We start from the raw sequence: 10,817 nt of genomic DNA, 5'->3' as shown, positions 1-10,817 counted from the left end.
TACTACTATACTACTACTATTACTACTACTACTACTACTACTACTACTACTACTACTACTACTACTACTACTACTACTACTACTACTAATAATAATAATAAATAACAATAATAATAATCCCACCAAACACAGTAGGTTCCCCAGCCTTGGCTTGGAAACCTAATTAAATAATCTCACCGAAAACAATAGGTTTCCCAGTGGAAATCGCTTGGAAAACATAATAATAATAATAATAATAATAATAATAAATTCAGTGTTTAGAAATATTTTATTATCAATCAATAAAATATTTACATGCTCCTATACCACGAAGGTTTCGAGCATGTCTATCCCAGGTTCGGCCACCGGATGCCAGTAGTCCAACCTGGGACAGAACAATTACTGGGGCAATTTTGATATTTAACCAAACAGGGAAAAAGGACTTTACAATAAATAATTTTGTGCGTTATTTTCCCAAACAATATTTAATATACAGCAAACAACTAACAATTTGTAACGCAAATTTAGATCGGGCAGTCCTAAATATAAATATATTTTAAAATAATTTTTTAAATATATTAATTAGCCCTCAAAATAGAGGTGGCAGGTGACTAAGAGGTTAGGCTTCAGCCACAAAAAGGTTTTTTTTAATAGGAAAATATGTTTTACTTAGGGGCACCCATCGTATTGGGGACTTCGGTGTGGCCGAAACCGGGGAAGGCTCCGGGGGGGGGGGGGGGGGGGAGGGGCAGTCCCCCGGACAAACCTAACACCCCTTACGGCCAAAACCGCCTACGCCTACCGCCCTAACCATCTTCCGGTGGAGTATCCCCCACCCACCCAGCACCCCCCCGGCCAACCCAACCGTCGTGCCCTCCAGTCTCGGTGCCCCCATCCTTAGGGGCACCCATCGTATTGGGGACTTCGGTGTGGCCGAAACCGGGGAAGGTTCCGGGGGGGGGGGGGGGCAGTCCCCCGGACAAACCTAACAACTCTTACGACCAAAACCGCAATATTTTATTAACATTATTTCAATAATATCAAAACAAGAGAAATGCTACCAATTTAAGGGATTTGTAACATAGGTGGTCTTAGGAAACGTTTGGCAGCCACTTCAATACACTGCATGGTTCTTGAAATACACTTGTATTTTGGTTTCAGAAATGAAAACAAAAATGTCTGAATGAAAAACTCAATTACACCAAAAGCAAGTAGCAGATAGGTTTAGTCGTAGATTTGAGTTTACGTGCAAAACCATGTTTACACTAAAACATTTTAATGAAATGTTTCAATGATGCTTTCGCAAGTTATGTCTGATAAATCTGAGACATACGGAATCAAAGGTATCAAGTTAGTTGTAGTTTGTATTTGTAAATACTTGAAAATATGGTTTGCCAAATGTGGTCACCAATTACGAAGAATATATATAACCATGCACGGTTCAAGCACGTTCTTCTGGGAATACACGTGAACTATCCATTGTATATGTGTGCTCTGAGACATTATGTTTCTCGTTGCTTTACATGTGGGTTGTCTACTGTTGTTTCCATATAGAGAAAGGTATTGACAGTTGTAAAATTAGATAAATCGGTATGCTTTCACCACCCAGCAAGTCAAGATTTGTTGTTGTTGTTGTTGTTGTTTTCCTTGTTTATTTGTATGTTTGCTGACTTACAAGTTTGTGTTTTGCTTTGTATATATATTTTTTTTATTAGCTTTGTTTTCGTAATGTGTTTTTTGGGGGTTTTTTGGTTGGTTTTTTTTTTTTTTTTTTTTTTTTTTTTTTCCGTGACGAACCAGTCATACAATCAATGACATTGAGATCGTAAGGTGTGGGTGGGGACATCTGGAACGATTATCATAGTTCATAGTTCATCGTTTTTTATTCCGGAACACAAATAGCATGCACAGCTTTCGTCTGAAGTAGGCGCCAATGATACTTCAGAGGAAGAAGTGTAAAAGATGCCTTGCTGCTAATTGAAAAAATGTAAAGGGTTTCTTCTGATGATTACATGTTAGAATTACCAACTGTTTGACATCCAATAGTTGATGATTAATTAATCAATGTGCTCTACTGATGCCGTTAAACTTCTTTCTTCTTCTTCTTCTTCTTCTTCTTCTTCTTCTTCTTTTTCTGGTGTCATTAAACAAAACAATCGTTTGATTCAGGTCGTGGGGATTTGGAACGATTATCGAGTATGAATAATATTTAATTCCGATTATCGTCTCTTGTTCCGGAACACAAACAGCGTGCACAGCTCGCGTCTAAAGTAGGCGCCGGTGATGCTGTAGAGGAAGAAGTTGACGCAGTAGTTCATGTAGAATATGACGCGGGTCACGAGCAGGGCGTCATGCAGACCCGTGAAGTTGTGCACAGCGTTCGAGGTGGATACCATCTCCGACAGCAGGAACAGCTTGAACCAGACGCAGAAGAAAGGAACGTTGAGCATGACGAACACGAAGGAGACAACGAGAGGGATGATGGTGAACTCCAGACGGATGACGCTGTCCTGGTTGACGGCGCTGCGCAGTGAACGGCGGTGGGCGCGAGAGCGCTGGCAGAGCTTGCGGATGATCATCGTGTTCAGCACGGAGATGATGACGAAGGGCACGAGGGTGATGAACACGGCGAAGATGTTGTCGAGCACGAACGACAGGAACCTGAAGTTCGGGTCGAACGTGCAGCGAGAGACTCTCGTCGGACCCACCTGGTAGACCCCGCTGATGATCGGCTTGTAGACCATCAGACACAGACTGATCACTGCGATGCTTCCTATCGCCTTTTGCGCCGACTGGCTCCCGCACAGGTCCTTCCGCCGCAACGGGTGGCACACTCCGATGTATCTCTCGACGGTGAACGTGACAACGAGCCAGGCGGAGAGGAATCGGCTGATGTAAGACAGGTACAGGGACAGCTGACAAATGCCGCGAGTCTCCAGGAAGTGCGGCAGAAATCCCTCCGATATGGACGGCATCCCTCGTCGCAGCCATTCAAGCATGACGTAGAACAGCAGAGCGAAAATGTCCGACAGCGACAGGGCGGCCAGGTAAACGCTGGCTGACAGCTTCCTCATGTTTCGAGCCATGAACACCCGCAGGGAGAGCAGGTTGCCCGTCAGACCTATAACGAGGATGAAGGGGGTGCAGTATACGTAGAACTCCTGACAGAGGTTCACACCAGTCGAGTTCGCCTTTGTCTCACAGTTGCTCGCGTTGTGTTCGGTCAAGTTGATCTCGAGCACCGCCATCATCATCCCATCCTCTTGACAGAGTCCTTCCATCTAGCTGTGGTAGTCCTGAAAATATGTATTAATTAGAGATTGTTATACCACAGTCATCATCCCATCTTCTTGACACAGTCTTTCCATCTAGTTGTGGTAGTCCTAAAAATATGTAATAATTAAAGAGTGTTATACCACCGTCATTACCCTACCTTCTTGACACAGTCTTTCCACCTAGTTGTGGTAGTCCTGAAAATATGTAATAATTAGAAATGGTTATACCACCATCATCATTCCGTCCTCTTGAAAGAGTCCTTCCATCTAGAAGTGGTAGTCCTGAAAATGTATACTAATTAGAGACTGTTATACCACCTTCATTACCCCATCATTTTGATACAGCCCTTCCATCTAGTTGTTGTAGTCCTGAAAATATGTCATAATTAGATATTGTTATACCGCCATCACCATGCCGTCCTCTTGAAAGTGGTCTTCCTGAAAATATGTGATAATTAGAGATTGTTATATCTACACCATCATCCCATCATTTTGACACAGTCCTTCCATGTGGAAGTGGTAGTCCTGAACATATGTAATAATTAGAGACTGCTACGATACTGATTAATGTCACAACCCCAAGTTACGAGTGTGATGCTTTCATTGCTGTCTGAAAGCAACATGATACTTTTGGTCAACACTGCAGTTCATTGCCAGCATGTTTTCTGTAAGCCCCACTACACTAATGGGAAATTGTCTTGTAAATAATCGACAATGCTTCACCGATCCTAGATTTTTCAAACAATGTTACTTATTGCCATACAAATTAAGACTAAAACCTATCAGAATTATTAAATTACTTATGGCCTTGGTAGTCAGATAACGCACTGAAGCACGTACGATTTCAAATTAAAAATGAATTGTTATAATACTACACGAAACGCATGTTTTTTTGTTTTTTTTCTTGTGGCCGAAACGTTTCCTAAAGGAGCAATAAGCATTAGAATTAAATGTAACTTTAGCAAAAAAACAAACAACCTTGGATTTAAACCATTCAACAGGACTAGGTCTGGGGATTGTTTTCTTCAGATGGCAGTAGACGTAGCGTTAAGGTAACTTGCACCTTGATATAACTACAAGAATAATTAATTGTTAAAACCACGTCAAAGTTGAGTCAGTATGTATCATCATTTCCTTTATTATTACACAATACTCAATGACCAGTCTCGACAGAAGGAACTATTTAGGGAATAAATATTTATTATCATTTTACCGAAGACATACCCTTTATCGACTAAAATGATGTTCACAGACGGGGAGGGGGTGGGAAATAATACAAACAATACATACAATAATACACTGTAAACAGATATCAAATATGTAATTTACATTTGTATAATTATTGTTACAGTCATAAACACTTCAAATTTGTTTTGTTTAACGACACCACTAAAGCACATGAATTTATTAATCATCGGCTATTGGATATGAAACGTGGTAATTTTTTTTACATAAAGCCTTACAGAGGAAACCCGCTATATGTTTCCATTAGTAGTAAGGCAGGATAGCACATACCGCGGCCTTTGGTATACACGTCGTGGTGTACTAGCTAGAGCGAGATATAGCCTAATGAGATGGTCATCTTAATGTTATTTCCCTATAGTAATTGAATACCAAACCATTTATGTTACTAGCACAACGAGAGAGAGAGAGAGAGAGAGAGAGAGAGAGAGAGAGAGAGAGAGAGAGAGAGAGAGAGAGAGAGAGAGAGAGAGAGAGAGAGAGAGAGAGAGAGACGGGGGGGGGGGGGGGGTAAGAAATACCCCACAACGACGGACTGAGTTAAATGTTTGAAATGTTGGAGGCGCAATTAGTTCAAGGGTGGTCCTACGAAACAGCCACCAAACATTTATATTTATTTGAAATAATAATTGAAAATTGGAACAGCGTATATCTATTTTCATGTTACTATTTGGTAGTACAGTGCCTGATTATCCTACAGTTAATTTTGTTACAAAATAATATTTTTTGTTTCTTTTTGAAATATTAGAGCAAAAAACTGAAAGTCTACAAATAGATGCACTCCGTGTATTTCTGCTATATACGGACAAGTTATTTTAAAATTAAGTATTTATACATATAAAACATTGCTCAAAGTAATCACTGTGGGTGCAACAACTGAAATCACAAAAAGCTGAACTCAATAGATTGATAGCATTCCGTTACCAGAAGAATCGGACCACCAATTCATATTGTCTGCCAAGTGCTGTAGTTTTATATACGCATTATATACAGAATGCTGGATCCACACACACACACACGCGCGCGCGCTATAGTTATATCTATATTTATATCTATATATATATATATATATATATATATATATATATATATATACATATATATATGTCTATATATATGTCTATCTATCTATCTGTCTATATATATATATATAGATAGATATATATATATCGGAGATGGGACGATTACTTGACAAAAGTAATCGATTACGATTACGATTACTTTAGAATGTCACGATTACACGATTACGATTACGATTACAAGATAATTGAAAGTAATGGATTACGACTGCGAATACATTGTCTAGCAATTATGATTACAATCATGATTACATTTCCACAAATCTACACAAACAATGAAATGATGTTACCACCATGAAGTTATGCACTTTATTTTACAACCATACCGATTTCATTCATTGAAAGACATAATGGATAATTTTTGATTATTTATTAAATTATTTCAAACATTTACAAACGTATGTATACTGCAGGGAGGGATTTATTATTCTTAAATTTGCATTACTGACGAAAAGGTACCCATAGCCATAGGTATAATAATTGTATCAATGCATAACATATATGTTGTTATATTATTGAAATAAGCCATAGTTAGTCATTGCAAACTGTCTCATCACTATTACTTGGGTTATTTTTGTATTGTTTGTAGAACGTATACTATTTAATACCATCCACAAATTAAAATGAATATATATTTTTTTTAATCTATAAATGAAGAAATGAAGAAATAAAGAACGAAAGAAAAGAACAAACAAGTAAATAAATAATTAAATTGATATCTTCATACATTTACATGTGCACAAGTTGCTCATTGCATTTAATTGTTGACATTCTAAAAACGACTATAATTAATGAATCGATTTGCAGTCATGCTTGCTTTGTGTCATAATATAAGGATCCAATTGTACCGGTGAAAATTACAAGTATCTTGGTCTGGGTGTGTTTATTTTGGTATCATTAGATGCGCCGCGTTTCGTAGAACATCTATTAAAATCAGCTTTCGGGAATTTTTATCAGACGTATTAATATTTTAAGCTATTTTAAAGGACAATAAACCAAGGTTTATCGTGATAGACTACTTTCAACTGGGTGTTTGCTTAATTAGTTACGTTATTTGTGGTTGTGTCTGCGACAGGGTGAGGATGACTGCGCATGGAATGTCATGTCATGTCATGTCATGTCATGTCATGTCATGTCATAGGGTTTTACGTGCACATTCAGAACAAGCTGTTATAGCGCACGCCTATCGTGGGCACAAGAGCCGGCCTTGGCCGGCTCCTCCGTCCATGACAGGAAAGGTGGGGGGAGGGGAGAGGAGGGACCGCCTGCACTGGCAGGTGCAAGGGAGCACCAGCAGCCCGATCAAATCGGTAGCAGTCGTAACCACTAACCACTAACAAAAGAAAGTAAAGTTTGCCACAATACCATTAGTGGACGTTCACGCCTGTGACAAAACGAGATATTGTCACGCCTGTGACAAAACGAGATATTGTCAAGCGTTTCTTAATTGAATTCAGACCCGTGATAACGCTGTATATGCATTCAGAGGAACGCAAGTGTTTTATTATAAAAACAAATATATATATATATATATATATATATATATATATATATCAAACCTGTATATAACGGCCACCCACGTGACACGACAAAAGTGGCCGTTATAGACAGTTGACCCGTATATACAGGTTCAAAATTAAAACCCATATATTAAAACATATCACAACTGTCGCATTTTTAAACTATTACCACACTAGCTGTTTATGTCATCATTGCCTGTTGCTTTCTTCTGCCTTTTTCTTTCGGCCGAAACATTATTGTCAAAATCGGCCAGACCACCAGCTTTCCTTTTTAGACATTCCCAGTCTGGAGCTCCACGCGGTAAGACGTGTTTGTTTCGCTTGTGCACACTGCACGTGCTTTCGTGTGCTCGACTTGGGGTCCTTCATTTCGTTGTTTTTGTCAGCGAAATGAAGTTTTCTACTGGGATGTATGCGGCCATTGGAACTGATTGAACGCTGGAACGCTTCTCGTTTCGACAGCCTGCACCACCAGGTTGGATTCCTTTTAAGCGAGATTCCTTGCCTCCACGTCATTTCTCCGTCTGACTGTCGACTTGTTTTTTTCGAGACTGGTATGACGGCCATTCTGCAGAACGCCACGGTTATTCGCGTTTAGTCTCTACATGTCCGAGCCTGTCCTAGCAGCACTGGAAGATTGACCGCCCCACTCTAAGAAGAAATAGGAAGCGGGGTCGGCCCCTACTACTCTTTACCTTGTTTTATAGTGATACCATCTCGTATCCTCCGGAGTCGGGCCCGTCCTCACCACTATACCAACCCATGACGACTGGACTATATCCTAGTCTGATACTCTCTCTCGTTCAGACGGATCCGGCTTCTCAAGATCTGTATTTCAGCACAGCACTACACCTTCAACATCTATCGACTGTCAATCTAGGGGTTTTCTTGACGGGATGCAACCCATCTCGTCCCTTTAAGCTGTGCACCCAAACGGCCTTAACGAGGCCACTCGCGTGGACATATCGATCGGTCTTTAAAATTTTATATCTGCGTACACAATGTTATGTCGAAATTACTTCTTTTTTTAATATTATTAAATAGTACGATCCTCTCTTCTTTCTCTTATTTAATTTTGGACTGTCCTTCTAAAATGCTCCAAATTATATAAATATTCGGCCGAGCAGTCAATTCTTTTTTATTTTTGACTTGTAACCTTTTTATTTTTTTTATTTATTCTATTAACTTTTTTACTAATTGCTATTTTCAAAATTCTGCCTATTTTCAACCCCTCTCCACCCCCCCCCCCCCCCCCTCTCCATCCCGAGTCAGGCCACCGATCTTATCGGAGGTCGGACTCGGGATGGGCGTGTTCGAAATCCTAGTGGTATATGGGCACGTTAAACTAGTTATCATCATCATCCTTTTTTAAAATAGAATTAATCCGAGAACGTCCTACACCAATGATCGGCGATCTTTCGCGCACTTAAATTGCCTTTCTCAGATTTGTTAATAACGTCGATTCTCTGTTCTAACGTTAAAGCAGTACAATTTTTCGGTGGCATTTTGCATGCAAACGTATTCGTTAATACATTTTGCAAACATTGACATTGACTTGCAGAAGATATTTTGTTTAATGGGCAACGGGCAACTATATTTACGTGCCCCTATCCACAAGGGTTCAGGCACGCCCACCCCGGATTTTTAATTGAAGGTTATTACCCATGTGGCATGTTTAACACATTTGTTTGTTTCATGTCACCGCTAATCCTTCAGTGGAGTATGACCGTTGATTACAGCTGAATAAGATCATGAGTCATTAAATAATCCTAACACGGGGCATCTTCAATGACCGCCGCCTTCAGCAGTTTATGTTTATTTACCAATCATGTCTGGCTAGAAACAATCGGTGTCGGCTGGGACGTAGAAAATCCTATTGTGTGTAGTAGCGGTTTGCCGAATTATGAATGTCCCGGAAAGTAGAAGGAACTAATTGGTTTACATGTTCTGCCTTGCAGCGTGAGCCGTGTTTTCTTTACCAACGAAATGAGAAGCGTTTATATTCAAATGAGCAGGCGTTTTTGTGTGTTTTCTTTTCTTTTATTGTTATTTCTTCTTTTTTCTCCCCAGTTTTGTTTTATTTCGCTTGTTTTGGTATCTATTATTTTAAAGCTTTACTGTCCTGGGTAGTATTTGTATATCTGTGGTTGATTATGCAGGCGCTTGCGCATTGTAGGTTTTTCGCTGTTAATCTATGGAAAGTTTTGCATGGAAATGGGAAACTCTTTGAGATTTAAAATAATGACAGCTGAACAGGTTCGAGTGACCGCTGGCCGTTATGGACAGGTGACCGTTATGTACAGGTCAAATAAGGAAGGAAATGCATTTGGGGATTATAGTGGCCGTTATAAGCAGGTGACCGTTATGTATAGGTGACCGTTAGACCAGGTTCGACTGTATGTATATCAGACATGGGGCGATTACAATTACGATTACTTAAGAATGTCATGATTACGATTACGATTACGATTACAAGGAAAATGAAAGTAATCGATTACGATTGCGATTACACTGCCCAGTAATCATGATTACAATCATGATTACATTTTCACAAATATGAACTATTTTTGATGACTATGTGTCAAAATTACCAAATGTTTGACACTCAATAGTCCATTAATCAATGTACTACAGTAGTGTCGTTAAACAAAACAAACTTTACTTATTACATGAATATTTAAAACATATTATTATATTCAACGACAAAACATAATTATATGTGTGTTAATCCCCAAGCTGCTAAAAGAAACCAAAGCATGCCCCTTTAATCGCCGAACTGCTCTAGTTCAGTGTCACATAAAACGAGACATATAGTTTACAGTTATCAAAGGTACGAGTTGTCAACTATGATCATTTGACAATACATCAAATGTGTTGAATGCGATCAGTTGTACTGTGGCAGACTCTTTGCTTTTGTATAATATAATTATATCAATTTATGTACATCACCACTGTTTACCTGTAAGTATATATCATTATTCTGTACTGATGAGCTTTCAGCTCAAAGTCAATAAAGAAATTGAAAAAAAATTGTTAGTCTTAATGACTGCAGACGGACAGCGCACAACCGTAATCTCTTGTCTGTAAGCTTGACTGGGCAGCCAAATCCACACACAGCAATAAGTTATTTAACATATATAACCCGTCCCTCCAAAGCATCACTACAATCGTTACAATTTTAGGTAACCATTGATATAAAGTAATATAACCCACTAATTAAAAAAGAAAGATTAAAAGAATAGGATATTTTGTTCCAACACTTTCTTGCCACGTGACTTCAGAAGAATCAATTATTTCAGTCAACTTGTAAATTAACTGATTCACTTGACAGGTAAAAAGCCCTATAAAACTCCCACACGCATGACAAAACATCACAGGAAAAAAAGTCACAATTTTTTTATAAAATAAATATATTAGACAATGTGTAACTGACTCCTAATTTCTTTCGATATTAGTTTGCTATGTTTTTAAAAAAACATAGCAAACACCAAACACATTATAGATGAACACATAGATACGTTTTAAAAAATATTTACTTAGAATAATGGTTTGAAATGCAACATTGGCCCGAAATGAAAATATAGAAAACAATAGATCGAGTTTGAGCCATGACGTCACTGTTACCGGTGACACCAGAAAAAAAAACATGTTAAAAGGATACAAACTCAGGATAGTCCCTTTGCTCAGTGCTGCACCCAACTACTAGCACTGTTGCTTGAGTT

At 38.8% G+C, this 10,817-nt stretch overlaps 1 protein-coding gene across 1 annotated transcript; it reads right to left on the bottom strand.

The window, feature by feature from the left end:
* Positions 1 to 2,198: 2,198 nt before the first annotated feature.
* Positions 2,199 to 3,260, bottom strand: LOC121372942 (thyrotropin-releasing hormone receptor-like). Its single transcript, XM_041499378.1, has one exon. The coding sequence runs from the start codon at positions 3,258 to 3,260 to the stop codon at positions 2,199 to 2,201; it is 1,062 nt and encodes a 353-aa protein (XP_041355312.1).
* Positions 3,261 to 10,817: the final 7,557 nt, after the last annotated feature.

The sequence above is a fragment of the Gigantopelta aegis genome, chromosome 5, assembly GCF_016097555.1.
Source record: "Gigantopelta aegis isolate Gae_Host chromosome 5, Gae_host_genome, whole genome shotgun sequence".
NCBI lineage: Eukaryota > Metazoa > Mollusca > Gastropoda > Neomphalida > Peltospiridae > Gigantopelta > Gigantopelta aegis.
Note: the sequence above shows the minus strand (reverse complement) of the source record. Positions and strands in the feature narration are given on the sequence as shown.

Excerpts from the sequence above, each read along its gene's own strand:
- LOC121372942 (XM_041499378.1), bottom strand. The coding sequence starts at position 3,260 with ATGGAAGGACTCTGTCAAGAGGATGGGATGATGATGGCGGTGCTCGAG.